Raw genomic sequence first — 21,656 nt, forward strand, 5'->3', positions numbered from 1 at the left:
TATATATTTAAATGTTATATATTTAAACATTATATATTTAAATGTTATATATTTAAATGTTATATATTTAAATGTTATATATTTAAATGTTATATATTTAAATGTTATATATTTAAACGTTATATATATAAAAGTTATATATTTAAATGTTATATATTTAAATGTTATATATTTAAACGTTATATATTTAAACGTTATACATTTAAATGTTATATATTTAAATGTTATATATTTAGATGTTATATATTTAAATGTTATATATTTAAATGTTATATATTTATATTCTATTTCTCCTCTTTGACTTCAGACCTCAGGCACATTGTAATGTTTATGTTACATACATATTGCTGTGCCTCATTCTTCTGCCTGAGCTCGTCTCTTCCTCTCCTCTCCTCTTCCTCTCCCCTCCTCCTCCTCCTCTGCGCTTGTTGGCTCTCCTTGAACATCAAAGAGTAAAATGCTCTCTAGGAGAAAGATCCAACAAAATGCCTCCTGACGTCTGTTCTCTCCCATCAGGAGGAGCATCAGGACGGGGATGTATGGCTCTCACACACTCTCACACACTCTCACACACTCTCACACACACACACACACACACACACACTCGCCCGTACCCAGGCTGAAGTGTCTCTGTGAACAAAGACCCGTAAAGCCTCCTCAGCAGCAGAGAAAGTAAACGTTTGTGCGTGCGGAGGCCAGCGAGCCTCACTGGAGCTTTCTCCTCCAACGCGTCCAGAAACAGAAGAATCTGCCCCCGAGCCTTTTATCTGCTGAGTTACTGCTTCAGTCTTATGAGCAAAATACAGAAAAAGGTTACAATTTGAGGAGAAATGAGTGCGATAGTGTGTAAGAGCTAAATAGAGATGAAGCTTTGAGTTCTTAAACGAGCCTTGACGTTGAATAAAGGAAAGATTTTCATGGATTCAAAGATTCATTGATGACGAATTACAGACGAGTCAAGACCTTCCAGTAACAAGCCGCCTCTTTAAAGTGACACTGTGGAGCTTTGGAGCACAGAGCAGAGACACCAGAGAGCTCAGCTGGTGTGGTTCCGCCTGCAGGGGGCGCTGCAGACAGTTTTCAGTGCAGATGGGTTTCATCATTGACTTAGTGACTGAAGGTGTTTTGGTTTTTGCATCTTCTCTCCCTTGCTGCAGGGTCTTTGTGCTCACTGAGTGAAAATAGACAATTCCATTTCCATTGGAGGAAACCTTTTGCACACACACACACACACACACACACACACACCAACGATAACACGTTTAACAAACCCGCCACAGAGCCACAGATGCAGACGAGTCCTGTGGTGTCGCCGCTATTTATCGCTCTTCCTCTCTGAGCAGCTGAATGTGGGCGTGCAGGTCAGGGCAGATCTTCACGCCTGGATCTGGATATTGGAGCTTAAATCAACGCACCTGTCCGTCACTCAGCATCAGGGCCACTTCCTGGCGACGCAGGTGTTTTGATCCTCTGCAGGCTGAGGCTGATCGGCAGGTTCATCCTCAGCCGCTGAGCCGCTCAGGCTGACGACAATGAAGGCATTCAGACTTCAGCCTGCCTGAGAAAATAAAGCACCTTATTAAAACGCCTGTTATTACGCAACATTAGACTGAGCTGAAGAATAATTATGATTCCTCTGGAAGATAATTATGTCATACAAAAGACACACACACACACACACACTCTCTCTCTCACTGTGGGGTGTATTGAAGTAAATGGTTTGTGTGTATTATGTGGCGGCTGAGGACTCTCTTTCCTTGGTTTAACCCCTTCCTCCCTGGTGTGTGTTTTACCTGCCTGCAGATCGCAGTGAGAGTGCGGGCGGCATGAGGCTGGTGTGGAAATCCCTGGACAAGATGAGGTGTCTGAGGAAACGCTCCACCATCCCCTTCCTCGGCTTCCTCATCACCTTCCTCCTCTTCCTCAACCTCTACATAGAGGACGGCTACGTGCTGGTGAGACAGAACACCGCTTTGTCTCTTTCTTTGTGTTTAACTTGTTGTTTTTAAAGGGAAACACGTTTAAATTTTTACGCCGTGGACCCGAGTGGAAGATGATTTATTTCTTATTCATGACGGCGCCGCAAATTGGCGATAATCGCACATTACCTGCGTTTGCTGTTTGAATTATTAACGGCGAGCTCTCATCTCTTCACGTCCCTTTACCCGGCTCCTCCAGACCCAGACGCCCCCTGGAGGCCGGAGGTCTCTCGTCACGACACTGATCCTCTAAAGTCAAACAGACCTCCGATGTTTTATCCTGGCCTTTAATTATTCATGCTAGCCGTCTTTGCCGTGTCTGTATGTGTGTGTGTAGTTTGCTCTAACGCCGTTTCTCTGTGCCGTGTTGCAGGAGGAGGATAAGAGGCAGCTCAGGGAGACGTCCGTCCACCCGGCCAGCTCTGAGCGATACGGCCACACATTCAGAGACCTCACTAATGTCTCTGGAACCATTAATGTCACGTATCGCTATCTGGCCGGCACCCCGCTGAACCGCAAGAGTGAGTACAGCGTCTGTGTGAGGGGGAGTCACATGACTGATCTGCATGAGCGGGCAGGGGGAGGGGGAGCGGGAGGGGGAGGGGGAGGGATGTCTGTAAAAGTCTGGAGAAGTAACTGAGGATGAAGATTTCAACCAATTTGGGAGTTGTTCGTTGAGTTGTTAGTTGTTAGTATTCTATCAAACATATTCTCATGGAGCATGTGTGTGTTTACATGGAGGTAACATGTCCTGTACATGTGTGTGTGTTCACAGAGTATCTGACCATCGGTTTGTCTTCAGTCAAGAGGAAAAGAGGGAACTACCTCCTGGAGACCATCAAGTCCATCTTTGATCAGTCCAGCTATGAGGAGCTGAAGGAGATCGTGGTTGTGGTCCATCTGGCCGACTTTGACCTGGTCTGGTGCGAGAACCTGGTGCAGGAGATCACCAGGAAGTTTGCCCACCACATCATAGCCGGACGCCTCCTGGTGATCCAGGCTCCTGAAGAGTATTATCCATCTCTGGACGGGCTGAAAAGGAACTACAACGACCCGGAGGACAGGGTCCGGTTCCGCTCCAAGCAGAACGTAGACTACGCTTTCCTCCTCAACTTCTGTACGAACCTCTCTCACTTCTACATGATGCTGGAAGACGACGTGCGCTGCTCCAGGAACTTCCTGTCGGCTCTGAAGAAGGTGATCACCTCCAGAGAAGGTTCCTACTGGGTCATGCTGGAGTTCTCCAAGCTGGGCTACATCGGGAAGCTCTACCACTCCAGAGACCTGCCGCGTCTGGCTCACTTCCTGCTCATGTTCTACCAGGAGATGCCCTGTGACTGGCTCCTCATCCACTTTAGGGGTCTGCTGGCCCAGAAGGATGTGATCCGCTTTAAGCCCTCTCTGTTCCAGCACATGGGCTACTACTCCTCCTATAAAGGAGCAGAGAACAAACTGAAGGACGACGACTTTGAGGAAGACTCCATAGACATTCCTGACAACCCTCCTGCCAGCCTTCACACAAACATCAACGTCTTTGAGAACTATGACGCCACAAAGGCTTACAGCACCGTGGACGAGTACTTTTGGGGAAAGCCTCCGTCTACCGGAGACTTCTTCATCATCGTCTTCAATAAAGCAACCAAAATTAGTAAAATCAAGATCACGACCGGGTCTGATGACAGACAGAACGACGTTCTTCACCACGGAGCTCTGGAGGTGGGAGAGAAGGTGGTGGGGACCAAGAAGGGGAAGCAGTGCTCCTCCTACATCACACTGGGAGAGTTTAAAAACGGCAACATCGAGGTTCAAGACGTGGACCACAAGATCTCCTTTGACATCGAGTGTGTGCGCGTGGTGGTGACGGCCGGTCAGAGGGAGTGGCTCATCATCAGGAGCATTAGCTTATGGACCACACAGCCGCCCAGCCAATGAGGAGCAGGCACAGACACGGACACAGACGCTCTGAGAGGCAGAGAGATTTTTATTATTTATGGACCTGTAACGTGTTTCCAGGTTGATTTGTTCATTTTCTATGTATTTATTAATACTCACTTTGATTGCCAAAACCAATCTATAGTTTTTTATACCTGAGATGTAACCTTAGTAGAGCCCAGGCCTCTCCAGCCCGCCTCAGACTGACCTCAGACCACTGTCACGGCTCCCACACGCCTCTATTGATTTTGATATCGAGTCTTCGCCGCGTCGGTATTTGTTCGTCGTTAGCGGGCGGTGCAGTTAATCGGTCGTTTGATTGTCTGATTGGCCGTCGCCCGACGCTCACAGCTGTGTTCATTACGGCAGAATCAGCCGGCGCCACGTTCGCAAATGTCGCCAAATGTTGTGAGTAATCACGGGCTAATTGTTTCACGCCAGAAGAATCGCTATTATGAAGTGTTGCTAAATGTTTTCAAGCGGTTATCCTGGAGAAAACATCCAATTAAAGCGTTTGTGTCAGCGGCGATCTCTGGTGACGGATGATAAGCTGGCTCACACGTAGCCCGGGGACTCCTCAGCCTGAACGCCCCTCGTTTGGCCCCTTAATTATGCACCTCTGTGAAACCCCAGCAGGAAAGAAGCAGGAGGTCATTGCTCCCCTGAATATTCATCATGTCACTCCTAACTTTCCCCCGTCCCAGCGTTCCTCCTCTCAGCTCTAATAGTCTTGCGTGTGGCGGCGGCGGCGGCGGCGGCGGCGGCACGTGTCAGAGCGGGGCTGAGCTCTTTGAGGGGAGGGAGGGAGGGAGGGGCACGTGCTCTGTCAGGGCGGCTGACAGGAGAACAATGTTTGTTTTCACCCCATCTTCTCCAGGAGCTGAGATTAGATTGCACAGTGAAGAAGAATGGGTCAGGTTCTGCTCTTAGCTCCCTCTTTTTCTTCCACCACAGCACAATTTTCCTCCAGTAAATTGCTCTGTGTTTGCTCCACTCTCTACACCAGCAAAACAACGTCTCCCCTGGAGCTATAGGATCTCAATTCCTTCTTTCCCTCCCTTCCCTCCCTCCCTCCCTCCCTCCCCCCTCGCCCTCGACGTCTCGCTCCCACACCTCCATGTTTCTGCTCCTACACACTTGCTCCTGTGTGATCTCTGCTCTGGGTTCAGACAGTCGTGTTGTTGTTGCTGCTGCTTTGGGGAAACCTCCTTGTTTGTGCCCTTTGAAGTTCCCTCTCTCTCTCTCTCTCTCTCCCCTCCTTCCTCGATGCTGTTTAGAGGCACTTCAAAGATTTCCCGCCGCACACGTGGAGCTCAGCCCGTCCTCTCCGCGCTCGTGCAGTTTCTCCGCGGTTAAATGCGACAGACATCTCTCAACAATGCAATAAAGAGGTAAATGTTTACAAAGCACTAATGTTGAGCGGGAACACGTGGCGGCGGCGGCGGCGGAGGCGATGGAGGCAGATTGTCATTACGCATGCTGTGATGGTTTTGTAAAGCTTTGTTCCATTGTTGCAGCAGCCACCTGTTCCATGTTTTCCCTCTAGGTCTTGTTCGGTGTCACAGATCGGGACCTCGCACAGATTGGCTCGCACCGCCACCTCAGAATCCTTCCTCAGCAAATCCCACATGTGCCGCTGGAAATGAAATTAGAATGCCCACCGCCGCACAATGCAGCTTATTGTTTTCCTTCAGCCCCCCCCCCCCCCGGGGGGGGGGCTGGATGACGCTCCGGAACGCAATCTACATGAAAGGGTGTGTGGTATTCCCCACGCCACACAGCATTAGCTTATGAGCTACAAATACATGATGTCACCACAGGGCAGTTAGCTGCTTGAGCGTGACGCATGGCGGTGTTACGCCTCACGCCTAAGTAGAGCAACTGTGCAGTGATGCAGACGGTTCTGGAGGAGGACGTGTTGAATTAGTTGAAATAAGAAAGAAGCTATCCGCTGCAGATTTATAGACAGATTTACACAGGCAGGTCTCTGTCAGGGAGGTCAGAGGTGAGTGTGAGTCACTGCACACAGGTCACTGTCTACGTTTGTTTGATTACAGCGGCTGTGGGCGGAGGCGTGGCTCCCTGGAGCTCTGAGCCAGGTGTGAGACAGGTGGATGTGATGTGTGGGTCGCGGGCTGGTTGAGCGGTGAGCCGTGTGCCGGTGGAGCATGTACAAAGTGCATGAACTAAACATTCAGTGGATTAAAAACAAACTCCTTTTATACTTCAGGATCTTTGACTTTGTTGTTCTGCTTCTGCTAATGAAACTGTAGCGGGTTTGTACGTAGAAACCTCCCAATACTACCTTAACTAAGGTCTGAGAGTGTGTGTGTGTGTGTGTGAGTGTGTGTGTGTGTGTGTGTGTGTGTTCTGATGTTGTTTCTATGTGGGTTTTCTCTTTCCTTTCTTCTTTGATGGTTCTGTAAACTGTACTGTAAGATGACATATATTTTTTTACACGTATCATTTCAGATGTTGTTCTGTATATATTGTATTTAAAATGAAATTAGATTAAAAGAATGAATGCTACATCTGTGGGAGTTGCCTTGACTACTGAAGCACACAAAGCACTGTAGTATGAGAGTACACACCAGCAGCTGAGTGCACACTAAACACACAACATGAGAGTGTGTAGCTGCTTGTGTGTCACTGTTCATTGTTGTGATTACTGCCTCATGTAACGTTCCTGCTGCAGACCACAGGTGTGTGTATCGGTGTGTGACTCTCCAGGTCACACTTGTCAGTCAGTGTGTTTTTATTGTACACACACACACACACACACACACACACACACACCGTTGCTCAGGTGCACTCTGGTATTTTGGAGCTGCTGACACCAGAGTGTGCGACAGGCGAGTTAGTCGAGACAAAACGACACGAGGAGGCAGAAATGTGGTCTCGAGTTTGTAGTCAAGCGGCGTTGGACTTGCACGGCGCCCGTCTGACCTCAAGTGTGTTTCCTCTAGGCTCCGCCCACCTCCAAAAACAAGCAATTTGTGCAAATTCAAACTCCACTTCATTGCCCGTAGGTGTGAATGTGGAGTGTGTCTGAGTTTGTCTGGATGAGTGTGTGTGGTTGTGTGTGGTTGTGTGTGTGTGTGTGCCTGTGTGTGTTTGCCCTCTGACGCTCTGGCAAGTATCCCTCTATATTATTCCAGCGCCTCCTCCTCCGCACCGCGTCCAAGAAAGTGTACAAGTGACATCTGCAGTTCTTGGAAACTCGGAGCGAGAGCACGTTTGACTCGGTCGCTTCTCTGCCGTAGCCAAAAGCAAAAGCCATCAATAATTCATTCCAATATTCATCTGCTGCTCTGCCTTATTCTACATGAATACTTAATGAGTGTGTAGGGACGACGCTCCGGGGCGGCGCTGTTCTGTTTTTAAAGCTGCATGCTCTTTGTGTGTGTGTGTGTGTGTGTGTGTGTGTGTGTGTGTGTGGGGGGGGGGGGTCATACATTATTTTTAACTTTCACACACCCGAGGGTGGAGGAGGGCAAGGACGGGGCGGGCGGGGGGGCGAGCGGGTGGGCACAGTGCGGGCGTCCACACAGGTGCATTCTGGGGGTAATATGAAAACACTAGTGTCTACGTGTGTGTGTGTGTGTCTGTATGTGTGTGTGTGTGTGTGTGTGTGTGGTTTGCATTTACATCAATTCCTACACGTCCAAAAATAAAGCAGACCCTGAGTAAATAGACTGATTGAGCGTCTGAATGCTTCAATACATCCTGATTATTGATTGTTTTGCATATTTGATAAATATTGATCCTCACACACATGAATCACCTTCAGAGACCCGGAGCTTAATGTGAGCCATGACGGGCTGAGAACAAACGCTGCACAACGAGACCTGAGCCGCTCACAGGGGGGGGGGGCACCAATCGATGTGATGTGGTTGCCATGGTGCTGCTGGGAGGTCGTTTTCACAGGAGGGGGGGGGGGGGGCAGAATCCTCCACGTGATCCCAGGAGGATGAGGGTTGTGTGGATTTCCTCATCGGCTCTTTGATCTGTCCGGCTCTGGTGCTCCGGGGGCGTCGGCCTCTGGGGAGGTTTGGCGTCGGCTCGATGTCTCCAAGAGCCCAGCAACACGTGAAGCCAATGGGAAGAACCTTCGACGCGGCCCGTTTCAGTTTGGCTGCTTCCCTCCGTGTTTTCCATATTTTCTCAAGCACGCCGCTTAGCATTTGATTACCGCACGCACGCAGGCCAGATGAGCGTCGCCGAGTTTGGGCCCGAGCCAGAGCGCCGGTGCTGCAAAATACAGCGACACGTGGGAGAAGCTGAAAGGAAGCGCGGCGAGCAGATGAACGCTTAAGAACGGCGCGTTTCAAAGTATTCACCAGTCCAAGGTGAGGCAAAGCTGAAGGCGGGAGAAGCGGTGATGAATGGTTGGTAATAACGGCGGCGAGGAGCCCATGATTGTGTGTCTGCTGGTGATGGACGGGTCGCTCAGCGCTCAGGAGCTCACAGCCTGATGAGCAGGCGACCGCGGTGTGTGTGAGGACGGGAAAGGGAAAGGAGGAACGAAAGGGAAACAAAAGCAAACTAAGAATTCAATCAAATGGCAGGTTGAAGCTAACGAGGCGTGACTGCGTAGGTTGCGAGTACGATTCCGTGGGTTAACTCCTCTCCTCTCCTATAGATGATGTTGATATCAGGCTCTAACAGCTGCTGCGGCGTCTCCTGGTCGCTCCCTGCGCTGAGCGGCCGAGGGTTTAATCGCTCCCTCCTGCTTTGCCTCACAAAGGTGCGAGCACGCCACCGCCTCGCTCCTGTTTACGGCGCCACCTTCCCCATCTGTCTGTCATTGCCGGGGGGAGATGTGCTGCTACTCTTCCTCCCGTCCCTTCGTCCCTCAGCCTCGTCTTTGCGACGCCTCGGCCTCACCTGGGACCGAGGAGGCAGTAATCAAAACAATTACCAAAGTCCCATTTGTTTGATAAGAGACGTGTCAGGCGGTGTGAAGCCTCAGCGTCGGTGAAGGAGGTGTGTGTGTGTCTGGGGGCCTTTTTGTGAATCATCACACAGCCAGCAGCTGTCACAACACAGGAGAAGCTTCAGCGGGTTCATTCTCTGGCTCCACACCAAAGATCCTCAGCCACTTATGGAGGGAAAAGAAAACAGCACAGGAAGCAAAAACAATTACCTTGATATGTTGCCACACACACACACACACACACACACACACACACACACGCAGCTCACTGAAGAAATCTCTCATCAAGTAGAATCTCCAGCAGTCTGGCTCGCACTGCAAACAACGTTGCCGCGTTTCGCTCCTCAGGGGACGGAATTAGATTGAAAAAAAGACAAACAGGGCGTTGTGTTGCCAGGTTTGCGTAGATCAGTGAGGCCTGTGATTGGCTAAACAGCTTTAGGGGGAAAACAAAGGATCATGGCCTCAGATCAGTGGAGCATCGACTCTGATGAGACAGGATGAGCTCAGGGCGTACTGACGTACAGCAGAGGAAGAAGAAGAAGAAGAAGAAGAAGAAGAAGAAGCCACTCGCCGTGCAGCTGTGACTCCACATCACGGGCGTGTGGTCCAAATTGAAAAGTCCTTAATTAAAGATGAATGTGGTGGGGTCTCGTGTGCGGCGCTCAGATAACTCGTCTCCCAGGGCGCCGAGCTGAAACGCCGCCCAGGTTGGACCTCAGATCTGTCAGCTTACAAAACAAAAGCCGCCGCCTTGACACCACTGTGACTACAATGGGGGACGCGACTCGTTTTAATTTTCACAGGCAGACGCAACCACAACACACACACACACACACACACACACACACACACACACAGACCGCCCCCCTGCACACACACAGCTATTATTACGACTCGTCTTCTTCATCACGTCAGGGTGGTGCTGAGCCTTGTTTTCTATACTTATCACCATAAAGGAGCGTGTGTGTGTGTGTGTGTGTGTGTGTGTGTGTGTGTGTGTGTGTAAACATGTCTCTGTTTTGTCAGCATTTTCCCTTGGATGCAGACGAGCTGTGAGTCACACTACAACAGAGAAACACCGACTCCACAGCTGCGCTCCGATTGGCCGGCTGCATCAACCATCAGTTCAACAGCGGCTAATTGAATTGTCAGCGTAAACTGGATCTCAGTCGGTACATTAGCATGAACTCAATACTCATTTTAGTATTCGTCTTCACTGCCATTAAAGCTGAGCTGAAGCCTGGACAGGAAGTAAACACGACGTCCTGCATAATGGCAGCGTGAGGCGAGGGCGTGTGTGTGCCGACTGACAGGCGGGCGGGCGGGCGAAGCAGAGTCATCAACATTAACGTCACGTTTCCACGCCTCAGTAAATCCACTTACAGCTGCGTCATCTCAGTAAACACACTTTGATGTCTGTCACATTAAGGTTCATACTTTCATACATGACGTCTGAGGAAGCTGGTTTATTGCTTTAATCGCAGGATAATTAAGTCTTAGAAACACGCTGAGTGTTTGAATCCAAACCCTTGTCAGAGTGTAGCGTGGCTTTGCTTGCAGTTTGTGTGTCTCAGCTGTCTGTCTCTTGGTACGGAGCCACGACTCAGCGTCCTCACTGACAGCCTCACCTGTGACCGTACACAGCCCTGACGTCAAACTGTCCTCTCCCTGCCATCGCTGAAGCCGCTGGTAATGGCGCCCATATGTGGGGCCTAATTACTTTCTCAGCTGGCCCCTGCGTCAAGGTCGCACTTGTTATGCCGCTGTAGCGTCCGCACAATCAGATCGCCAACACAAAAGGGGAAACTCATCTCATTCCTTCACAAACCATTATCTTCATGGGATCGCCCGGTTTGGGAACGACTTTGCTTCAGCGGGTTTGAAGACGCCGATCATCATCCCCCTGCTGAGGAGTCTAGAAACGTGCGTCCACATCCAGCGGCTCTAAATTGGCGTTAAACTGAAGAGGCGTCCGGCTGGAGAGAGGCCAAGACAAGCTGACCCCAGAATGGCTGCGGCGGCAGATGTCGATGACGGCTTTTAATGGAGTTGAATGAATTTGTGCGCTGTGTAATCTGTCCTGCGGCGGTGGGCGGCGTGCTCAGGCCCGACCGCGTCAGGGTCGGGGGAGATGTTTTATTGACGGGCATCTGCCGGCCCGGAGATTTTAGACAAACACACAGATCTGGTCAGATGTCCATGCGGCCGTAACTCGCCCCTCGCCTCATTACTAATACGAGCGTAATAAGAGAGAGCGTGCTGCTTAATGAGCTCGGCACTGCAGAGCGTCTGACTTTAAAGAGCCCAGCTGCAGGTCGTCAAATGTATGCGTGTACGGGAGAATGATGGAATACTTCTGTCTAATGGCCTCAACTTCACCAGACATCTTTGTTTGTGTGGTGTGAGAACATCAGTGTGTGTGTGTGTCTGTGTGTGAGTGTGTGTGTGTGTGAGGCTCCTGCTTCGTGGCATCCTGTCGCCTTCTGTTTGAAGCTCACGTCAGACGGAGCGTTTTTGTCTCCAGCTTGACAGAAGCGTCTTCAGATCGATACGTGTCACTCAGTGAACTTCTCTCTGACTGAGACAGAGCGAACGCTGAGGACAGACGGCGAGAAACGTCACATGAGGCACCGCAGGGCTCTGACTCTGGCGCCTGTGACTCCTTCATCCATCCAGTCAAGCTCCAGGAGAGGACACTCAAAGGTTCTTCCTCTTAAAGAAGTATACAGATGTTTCCATTAGCATTACCACAGTAACATGAGTACCCAGTGTTAATCTGAGCCCGACTCCTACATTTGGATCCCAGATTGTTCCTTTCCACCGACCCAATTAAGCCCTCAGCGCCTCAAACACACACACGGTCCGTCGTGAGGCTCAGACCTGTGACAGATCGGAGCGCCGCGGCTAACGAGCGCCTGCCACCCTCACTTTTAAGCAAACGCACTGTAGAACAATTATCCCATCCACTGCTTCCATTCTAACTAAAGTCAGCTTGTCTGGGGCGGCACGCTGCCACCGCTGTGTAATTATACTGGAGCTACAAGTCTCCACAATGTAATTAAAATGAGCAATATGTGGAACAGACTACTCACTGGAATCGCTGCTAATCATGAAATAAAAGCAGGGAGTCGTTGTGTTTGTTCTCTACATTCTGACTGGATGCTTTAGAGGCAGAAGACATCAGAAAGTGTTTTTAATGAGGCGACAAAGGTCACTCAGGCACTGACTTCTTGTTATGTTCCTGGTCTCTTTGCCTCTGGTGGAAAGCTTTGTACTCTACTGCCACCTTGTGGAACGGTGGGATTGAACTAAAATGATGTATTTTCCTGTCGAACACACACACACACACACACATTCAGAAACACGTTCATGATTGATTAGCATTCCAGAGAAGTTGATTAGCACCATCAGATAGCAGGAGGAGGATCCATCTTCCTCACAGTGAGTGGGCTCTTTTGTTTTGGTGTGTGTGTGTGTGTGTGTTGCTGTGCGTCTGTAGGAGGCAGCGTTACGTCACGGAGGGGAAATCTGTGGGGAAATGGAGCAAAGTTAAAGATGGAAGCCTGGGGTACACAGATCGGACCAAATGATGTAGGAATGAGAGTTCTGTTAGAGTTTAGAGCTTCCCTCTCCGGCTCAGTGGCTGCTGGGGCCGACGGGTGATTAAGGACAGGAAGTTAGAGATGAGAAATGTTTGTGTTGAGACGTTTGTGCTCTCAGGATGGACAGGAAGGTGAAACGTAAACAAACCGTCACACTGAAAGACGTCCAGCTCAGGTGATGGAACCTGCCAAGTAGAAGGAAACTAAGCTGTGATTAAATTGTAACAATAAATAAAAGCTGTGCCTGTATTAGTGAGGAGATATTAAATGTTGATGCAAAACCCTTTCTTAGCTCGGAGGCCTAACTGGATTGAGAGTGAAGATAATCCACAGCTAAATGAGTTCAATTACCGGAGCTACTTGCCTTCTAATAGAATGGCTGCTGAGCTGCTGAGCTGCTGAGTTTCTCTCCATCAGTCTCAAACAACAAACGTTAGACGGCCCCGCATCACGCCGACCTTTTCCCTGGCTTCATTTGTGTTAAACGTCCATTACAGATCCATGTTGCATGACTCTGCACGCCCGCAGCCTCACTGCAGGGAGAATTACCCAAACCAGGCAACAAAGTAAAGAAGCTCATCTGTGAATGTTGGCAGCAGTCCGGCAGTTTGGAACTTTATGATCTGGCCGCAGCTCCAGAGACGCTCAGACTTGAGTGGAGGGTGAATTCATCTCCATTTGAGGAGCTCTTCAGGTGGAGATGAAGATGTATTCACGCTCCCCAGGACAGTAAACAAGCCTGGATTAGGATTTATTGTCCCTCAGTCCAGGACCATATTTTCCTTCTTGTTTGTTCTGGCGTCAGAATGATCGGTGGCTGCTTCAGACTCGTTTAGTCACGGCTGTGTCAGAGGCTTCACACCGCTGCAGACGCACATCTGTATCCCTCTACACAACTGGCCGGATCGCAACTGAGGGAGGAAACTAGGCGAGGAAGATGCTGCCTTGTTTTGAGACGGTACCTTTTGGCAAGGCACTGTAACACCTAACACCCCCCCCCCCCATCCTCCCTTGTTGCTTGGTTGAAGTCTGGCTGGTTGTGACGCCCTGACAGAGCGTCACAGAGCGGTCAGTCAAACACCTGAGCCTGAGCACGCCCACACGGTCCTGAGGAGACGTCTTATCAGAGCGTGAAGCTTGAAAGCTGAAGCAGAGAAGTTTGTGAAGATGAAATGTGGCAGCTGGTTGAACCGCTGTCATAACAAAACACATTTATTTAAAAAAAAACCTTTTCCCCCGTTTCAATCCTCCCCGAAACAAAGGAGGACAACAGAGTTCTCCTTGGCCAACGTTTCCCCCCGAGGAGATTTACCCTGCGAGTGATTTCCTTTCATGCCGCAGCCATTTCTGTTTTTGTTTTTGTTCCTGCTGGAGCTGCTGGGCGGCGAGCCTGAGGGGACGCCTCCGCTCCGGTGACGCATTACAGTCAGTCGCCACATGAAGCAGCAGCAGCAGCAGCATCAGAGCCGCTAAACAACACTGCCATCCGCTGCCTGTGACGGGAACATGCAGCGGCTCTCACACTCATCACACAACACACACTGATGACATCGCCAGCCTTTTGTCTCCTTATGTTTGACCTTTGACCTTCACAAGTTCAGCAGAATGTTAGGAGCAAACTTTGTTCATCTCAATTTAAATATGAAATCATTTTAATATGCAATCCATCACAAACTATCATCCATTCAAAAAGGACCAAAGAGTCAAAACCTCAGAAAAAGATCAAGCTGTGTTGATTGAAAGTGAAAGGTGAGCTGCAGATGTGAGGAACGTTCTTCTAACTCATGCAAATGTGTGTGAAGAAACAAGAGTCTAATGGGTTTGGGTTGAAAGTGCGTCGTGTTAATGGAGACTCTCTGGATCTCATCACAGCTCAGGCTCCACTCAAAGACGCGGCTGAGGCTTTGATTTGAAGATGAAGCGTCCGTTTATGAAGGCCACAGCTCCAATCTGACTGAATAAGTGGCTGCTTGATCTGCGAGTCAAAGTGCGTCTGTGGCCTTTGGTAAAACAAACACAACTCAATGAGACGCATTATTAATGTGATCATTAAGCAGCTGACTGAAGATGATGAGGGGGGAAGAAGAGACAGCAGTGCAACCAGAAGGGAGCTGCTACATGGTGGCTAAGATGCTACCAGGTGTTTGCTGGAGCAGATTGTTGTGATCTCTTACGCTTCTGCTGGTATGTAATGTAGATCCTCTGAGTTTGACCCGTCAGCCCTCTGGCCACCTACACTCTGATGAAACCAGCACCTTGGCTTTGTTTACTTAATGCAGCAGGTTGATGAATGAATCTGACACCAGAGCTTCTCATCATGGTGCTGATTGGTGTCAGTTCATCCTCCTGCAGTCCTTCTACACGACAGGGAGGAAGCTCAGGGGTCAAAGTTCATCCTTTACACTCCCAAGATGCAGCAAATACAACAAACTGTGTCTTTGAGTTGTCCATACGTCGTTGGTGAGTCAATCAAATCAACATTTCCTTGTATTTGTTCATGATTTCATTTTAAATGTTTCCTCCCGAAGCTTTCCTGTGGTTTTGGGTCTTTTCCTGTAAAGATGAGGCGAAGTGAGAGGAGATCACATTTAGATTTACTGCTTGTTGCTAATGGATGTCAGCATCATAATATTTGTTTAGAGTCGGCGGAATAACGGCCAAAAAAGCTGCCAAGTTTCCTTTTACATCCGATTTAAAGAAAGAAGCATGAGGTTAGGAATCCTAAAGGAAATGTGCTGGGAGGTTTGACCAAATACTGAACAAGATGGAAGCCTGAAGGCCTGAAGCATGTCTGAATGGTTTCTGTACCTGTCAGAAACTGTTTGAGTGACGGCTGAAGCTACCGGTTGGTTATAAACAACAATCAGTCAGTGATCCTGTGAAGATGTCCTTCAAAATATTCTAAACGCAGGAATTTAGCCCGATGTTTCCCTAAAGCTTCTAAGTGGAGATGATGATGATGATGAAGATGATTTATAAAGTTGTTGTAGAGAATGCAGACACACTGGTTGGTCTCATGAATCCTTTAATCATATCCTCAAAACAAAGTCAACATATCTGCATTGAGCAAATGCTGTAAATAAATATAATCTCTCAAAAATACACATTTTGCTTCTTGATGCTCAGGATCCTTTTATTATCAGAGCCACAGTGTGAGGGAGCAGAATACAGACGACGACGACGACGACAGAGCCGAGCGCTCAGCCCGGACGCCGGACACACAAGCCACGCCTCCCACTGGATGGACAAGAAGCAACAATGGGAGGAAAACATTGCAGCTACACCGACAGAAATATAAGAAAGCACAATCACGTGTTGACACAAAGGTATGCGCTGTAGTCCCTGCACGTGCTCGGGGAGGAGGAGGAGGAGGAGGAGGAGGAGGAGGAGGAGGAGGCCTGTCAGTAAACCGTACTTCGCTTTAGGATGTACGGCCTCCGGGACTTGGCCGTGTGCGACACCTGCCTCTTCAGGATGTACGGGGACTTTCGTTTCAGGGGAGGCTCGCTGTTCTCCTCTAGATAGTCCACAGGGTCGGGGAGTAGCTGCAGACGAGAGAGAGAGAGAGGGAGAGAGAGAGAGGGGGAGAGAGAGAGAGACATGGCGGCGGCGTGTGAGTGTGGTCGCACAACGAGGAAACGGCAGGAGAACACATGTTTAGCCGCTGAGTGGCAGCGTAATGCGAGGCTACGGCGATGTCAGCGTGATTAAAGGAGCGTGCTGCTCTGCTCCTCCATGCATGGACGCACAGGTGCTAATCTACAGCACAGCGTGGGGAGGAGGGGGGAGGGAGGAGGGGGAGGGGGAGGGGGAGGGGAGACTGCTGTCTCCCTGATGGAGGAGAGACGAGAGGGAGGAGGAGGAGGAGGAGAGAGGAAGAGGAATTTAATGAGGTGTGTTTACTGAGACAGAGGATGGATGGGCTGCCGGGTGAGCTGGGGTGAGTGTGTGTGTGTGTGTGTGCGTGTGTGTGTGTGTGTGTGTGTGTGTGTGTGTGTGTGTGCGTGTGTGTGTGTGTGTGTGTGCGTGTGTGTGTGTGTGTGTGTGTGTGTGTGTGTGAGGGAGAAGCTTAACTTAGAAGAGAGAGAGAGTGTGTGTAACAGAGCAGGCATGCTTCTGATCCAGAGGTGGAAAGTAACTAAATAAATCTACTCAAGTACAATAAGAAGGTACAGAACTACTTTACACTCCACTGCATGTTTATGATGTTTACTGAAAGATAGCAAATCTTTAATTACAAATACTTTTACTGCTAAATTCCCTTTGATCAGACCCCAGACCCATCAGAGTGTGGCTCCTTGTTAAGTGTCGGCTGTGTTAAGGTAAGGGAGTTCTGGTCCTCACCCGCTCCTCCCGGCTCTGCAGCGCTCGGCACACGTGCTGCAGGCTGTACAGCTCGTCCAGCAGGGAGACGCGTCCCTCCTTCAACTCGCCGGCGCCGCCCTCCTCCTCCTCGCCGCTCCAGGCCTCCTGCCACGGCTGACGCATGCTGCCCACCAGCCGACACAGGTTGGCCAGGGACACACGCCAGTAGGGGGCACTCTGCTTATTCTGTTTCATCTAGGGAGAGGAGGAAGAGGCAGGAGGAGGAGGGAGAGGAGGAGGAGGAGGAGGAGGAGGAGGAGGAGGAGGAGATTTACTTTCAAAGGATGGAAATATTGTGACAAGAGGATTGAATTGCAGTTTGGTTTGTGAGAGCCAAGTAAGGATTTAATTGAGGCACCACAGGAGATGAATACAGGTGTGTGTGTGTGTGTGTGTGTGTGTGGTTAACACACTCTGTATAGAGGCACAGACACACAACAAGGGGATCAACTACACAGTCTGACGCAATCCAGAGCAGTAGAGATGTACAGAATATTGGAGCCTGTTGTGTTGTTTGTGTGTGTGTGTGTGTGTGTGTGTGTGTGTGTGTGTTGTTGTTGTTCTGTCAACCACTACAAAGTGTGTGTGTGTGTGTGTGAGAGGGGGAAGTGAGAACTCTTCCCTTTATGACTGCAGTCAATAGTTCTATACTCTTCAAAACGTTTTTAGTTTGAGTTAGAGTTCTTCCATCTGCAGCTTTTACTTTACATTCTCAGCTCGTGTGTGTGTGTGTGTGTGTGTGTGTGTGTTCACTAACAGCTTCCAGCTCCGGCCCTGCTGTGTCTAAACGGACTCTGAGTGGGTGAGGGCGGAGGTCCGTGCGTCTCCTCCTGTGCGTGGGTCACACAGACCTGCGGGTGTCGCTGAGGATGATGGAGGGAGGGATTCACAGGCCGAGAGGAAATTGTGGCTGCTAAGCTGTTATAGATCGCCGTAAGCTCTCACTCTGCTGGCAGCGGCGTTTTGGGAGCAGCAGCTTCTTCTGATGTTCCAAACAAGACGCCAAGCAACCAAACACAACCAGCTGCTGACACGTAGGAGTTCCGTATGCATGAGAGTTCCACAATGAGCCTCTGACACAGTGATGGAGAGCAGGCAGGTGAGGGTTTAACTGAGGTCAAAGGTCACATGGATCGTTCTGCAGATAGCTTCAACGCTATCGCCTGACTTATTGCTGGAGGATCGTTATCATGGGGAACTGGGATGAAGGACGAAGGATTAATGCAGCAGAGCCTCCTGTCATTAAGTATTCAACCGTGCGTCGGGGACAATTGAATTTCCTGTCAGCGACTGGCTTAGCGCCTGCATGCCTAAGCCGCTACAGTCTAGACTCTGGACTCTGGACTCTGGACTCTGGACTCTAGACTCTGGACTCTGGATTCTGGACTCTGGACTCTGGACTCTGGACTCTGGACTCTGGACTGGGGTTCCTCACTGTCAAACCTTCTATGTGAACACATCCATAGGGCGACAGCAGAGGGTAAACAGCTCGGTGGCTCGGTGTAACCAGGCGATGTAATCAGGCCCCTATAAGAGGCTGATTACAGATCTATACAGTATCTATGCAGCTCCTACAATGTTTAATCAAAGCACAGCCAGGCACAGACGTCTCACAATGGTGCACTTCCTGCCGTCAAAAGCGCTCTATACCGCTCTATCTGTCATCTGGCGAGTTATTATTACAATCATCGCCCCTGTGTGACCTCCCAGCCCCAGCAGCCATGAATCACAGGGCTGATTTGTCATCTCGGGGTCTCTCTCTCTCCCTCCAGCGCCCGGGGCCGTTCATCAGACTGGAGGGGCGGTGGAGGAGAGAGGAGCAGGTTAGGAGGTTCTCAGGGACGCCTGAATCTTATTACGCTCGGCGGTTTGTCTCCATGCGCCGCCGCCGCTCGCACTCCAGCAGACTTCATCACGCCGCTTTGAGTCCAGGCGAGCAGAGAGATGAAGCAGAAGTGTTCAAGTCTGATGAATAACTTGGGACTGGGATTTAGGTTCATTTCCCCCTCCGCAAAGTGTGATGACACACACACACAGACACACACACACACACTCACACACTCACACGCGCACAGCCGGGAGATGTTGATTAATGGTGTTTGTCTTTTTGTGCAGCGTCACTTCACTCTGCATGCAGAGGGGAGAGAGGAGTGGAGCTGCTGGGCTCCTCAAAGACAGGAACCTAAACTCTGAGCGACACAAAGAAGCCTCGCAGGTCATCTATTATTTATAACTCGGTGAGCCGCCGAGCCCAGTGTGGCTACGGATTCATGAGAGAACACCTGTGTGTGTGTGTGTGTGTGTGTGTGTACCTTAGAGGTGAAGAGGCTACTGAGGAGCTCCTCTTCCAGCGCTCGCTGCTCCTGGTCCACATCTGTCGGAAACACAAATGGGAACATTCAACCAAAACTCCCAGCAAGATTCTGAGACAAAGGCGACCTGTGTGTGTGTGTGTGTGTGTGTGTGTGTGTGTGTGTGTGTGTGTGTGTGTGTGTGTGTTTGCCGACCCCGAACTCAGCCGGCCGCTCTGGTTCTGGTCGGTGGACTTCCTGTTAGCTGCTCTAAAGCCGTCAGTGGGAGATAGTTTGGGGATTTAACAGTAAAAAGCTGATAGCAGAGATAAATCACCTTCAAACTGTTATCGACTGAACATCTAAACACTCAGGCTGAGATATTCTCTTTCCGCATCAAGAGGATTTAAAGAGAAATCATTTCATCTTCGCCGTAACTCTTAGAGTCCACAGTAGCCTGGTGAAGAGGTTTAACTTGAACCGGTTTAAATGTAGACAGAGTTTGGTTCTGTTTCATCCCGGATCAGCGTCTGATTCTCTGTGTCTCTGTCAGATAGAAGCTCAACCACTGTCACATCTTAGATCCAGAATAATAACACAGAGCACAGCCCCAGAAGCAACCTATCTTTTGGCAGGATGATTACAAAACAGAGAGAAATATAAGCTGAAATGAAACCGGGGGGAGAAAAGATGAAGGCTCTCTGAATAAAAGATTGTAGCTGAAACTCTTAGCGGCTCCAAACTAAACTGTGAGATTAAATTCTAGCCTGAGGGTGTGAATGTGATTTTTGTTAGGCGTTACACAACACGTCCACTTTGTCACATTTCCACACACACACACACACTGCTGCAGTGAGACTACGGAGCATCAACACACTGCAGGCACCTGTTGCACACAGCAAAGTTGTGTGTGAGAACCGTTCTCTTGTTCTGCTCTGCATGAGGTTCTGGGTTCTTTCCTCCTCTCTCTTCCACAAGTACAAATGAATACACACACACATATGTATGTATATAAAGGTTGGAGCTTAACTATCCTTACCTGTACAAAGTCCACAGTATGTAAAACAGAGGATGAGCACACACGCCAGCTGTGCCTGCATGTTGGTGAGAATACAAAAGCCAAAAAGGTAAAAACAGCTCCAACGATGAAGAATTCAGCCAAGGAGGAGTCTAGTCCATAAGGTGAAGGGGTCAGATGGAGAGACGGACCGTGGGAGAGGGACGTGATGCTGCTGCTGCTTCTCTCTCTCTCTCTATATATCTCTCTGTCTCTCTCTCTCTCTGGCTCTTCTCCTTCCTCCTCTTCTGTCCCCTGCTTCCCAAAGCCTTCACCTTTTCTGGAGAGTCTTCTGCTGAGACGTCTCCATCACCTCCAGTATATAAGAGCCAACGACGTGATGTCAGAGGATCAGTGTCTCGCCCCCTCCGTCTCCTCCTCCTCCTCCCTCTCCTCTTCACCATCCCTCCATCCCTCCATCCTCACATGGTCTCCTCCCTCTCTCCTCACCAGTCTCATCACTGTGTCATCTTTTTGCCGGACGTCACTTTGGCATCACGAGGCGAAGGTTTTTTTGCGTCAAGCTTTGGAGGGTTGAGTTATCTCACCACACACACACACACACACACACACACACACACACGGGTGGGCTGAGGTCTGTGGCTGATGTTGGGGGGGGGGGGAACATGAGACTGTGTGTGTGTCTACACTTATATACATGACGCATCTCATACAGACAAACCCTGCATTGATCAAACACAAAGTAAAACAACAAATACACAAACATGTGATTGTAAACCTTCTGGTTATTGCTGTTAGTGTGTCAATATGATGAGAAATGACACTTTAAATAAATCAAATAAGTGTGAATACGATATCTCAGATTGTGGGTTGATTGATTGAGAATGAGGTCAGAGGTCAAGGTGATTAACAGAACATGCTTGTCCGCTGTGGGGTTTAGTTTCCAAACGTTATTATTATTTTACCGTGATTAAAACTCCTCCTCGGCTGAAGTGAATCCATCCTCCGCTCCCTCAGGCCATAAATTATCACCCTAATAAACTCCTTATGTCTTGTTTTATATTTCATTTTGTGTACTATTGTCTGTTTTGATTGATCTGCACCAAAGCAATTTGAAAACAGAAGAATGTTCACAAACCGCTCATAAAACTCTGGCGTCTGTGTTATCATTACTTTCTCTCCTTTTTATTAAAATGTATCCCTTGATTCTCTCTGTAGAGAAGGATTTGAATCAATAAGCAGATTTGTTTTCAGAGCCAGAAGGGATTTTAGTTTTTCTCTCTCAGCTCCAGTAACACTCTGATAGAAATGTTAGAGTCAGACTCTGTGCTGACTTTGGATCATGAGCTAAAGTTAGAAAGTTCAAACTAAACTCAAACTACACATACGTAAAGCAAGTCAGAGTGATTATTTGGAGTTCCACAAGGATCGATTTGAGATCCTCTTCACTTTCTTATGTTCTAACAGAGAAGATATGAATCAGATTGTTTTATCTAATGACTGCAGTGTTTATGATCTGAGGTCAGAGGT

General features: G+C 49.2%; 2 protein-coding genes across 2 annotated transcripts; one reads left to right on the plus strand and one right to left on the minus strand.

The window, feature by feature from the left end:
* The first annotated feature begins 1,826 nt into the window (after positions 1-1,826).
* On the plus strand, positions 1,827-3,911 carry mgat4c (mgat4 family member C). Its single transcript, XM_076137694.1, has 3 exons — positions 1,827-1,955; positions 2,353-2,500; positions 2,755-3,911. The coding sequence occupies exons 1-3, from the start codon at positions 1,827-1,829 to the stop codon at positions 3,909-3,911; spliced, it is 1,434 nt and encodes a 477-aa protein (XP_075993809.1).
* Positions 3,912-15,853: 11,942 nt separating this feature from the next.
* On the minus strand, positions 15,854-20,208 carry nts (neurotensin). The gene is made up of 4 exons (XM_076137710.1): positions 20,148-20,208; positions 19,130-19,191; positions 16,797-17,012; positions 15,854-15,997 (listed from the first exon to the last, which is right to left on the minus strand). Exons 1-4 carry the CDS (start codon positions 20,206-20,208, stop codon positions 15,854-15,856), a joined length of 483 nt encoding a protein of 160 aa, XP_075993825.1.
* Between the last annotated feature and the right edge of the window lie 1,448 nt (positions 20,209-21,656).

The sequence above is a fragment of the Genypterus blacodes genome, unplaced genomic scaffold, assembly GCF_046128005.1.
Source record: "Genypterus blacodes isolate CSIRO-AG114 ecotype Tasmania unplaced genomic scaffold, CSIRO-AGI_Gbla_v1 ptg000332l_1, whole genome shotgun sequence".
Lineage (NCBI taxonomy): Eukaryota > Metazoa > Chordata > Actinopteri > Ophidiiformes > Ophidiidae > Genypterus > Genypterus blacodes.

Excerpts from the sequence above, each read along its gene's own strand:
- mgat4c (XM_076137694.1), top strand. The coding sequence starts at position 1,827 with ATGAGGCTGGTGTGGAAATCCCTGGACAAGATGAGGTGTCTGAGGAAA. Across the intron at positions 1,956-2,352 it reads TAGAGGACGGCTACGTGCTG|GAGGAGGATAAGAGGCAGCT; the intron begins GTGAGACAGAAC and ends GCCGTGTTGCAG. Across the intron at positions 2,501-2,754 it reads CACCCCGCTGAACCGCAAGA|AGTATCTGACCATCGGTTTG; the intron begins GTGAGTACAGCG and ends GTGTGTTCACAG.
- nts (XM_076137710.1), bottom strand. The coding sequence starts at position 20,208 with ATGCAGGCACAGCTGGCGTGTGTGCTCATCCTCTGTTTTACATACTGT. Across the intron at positions 17,013-19,129 it reads GTAGCCTCTTCACCTCTAAG|ATGAAACAGAATAAGCAGAG; the intron begins GTACACACACAC and ends TCCTCTCCCTAG. Across the intron at positions 15,998-16,796 it reads TGCAGAGCCGGGAGGAGCGG|CTACTCCCCGACCCTGTGGA; the intron begins GTGAGGACCAGA and ends TCTCGTCTGCAG.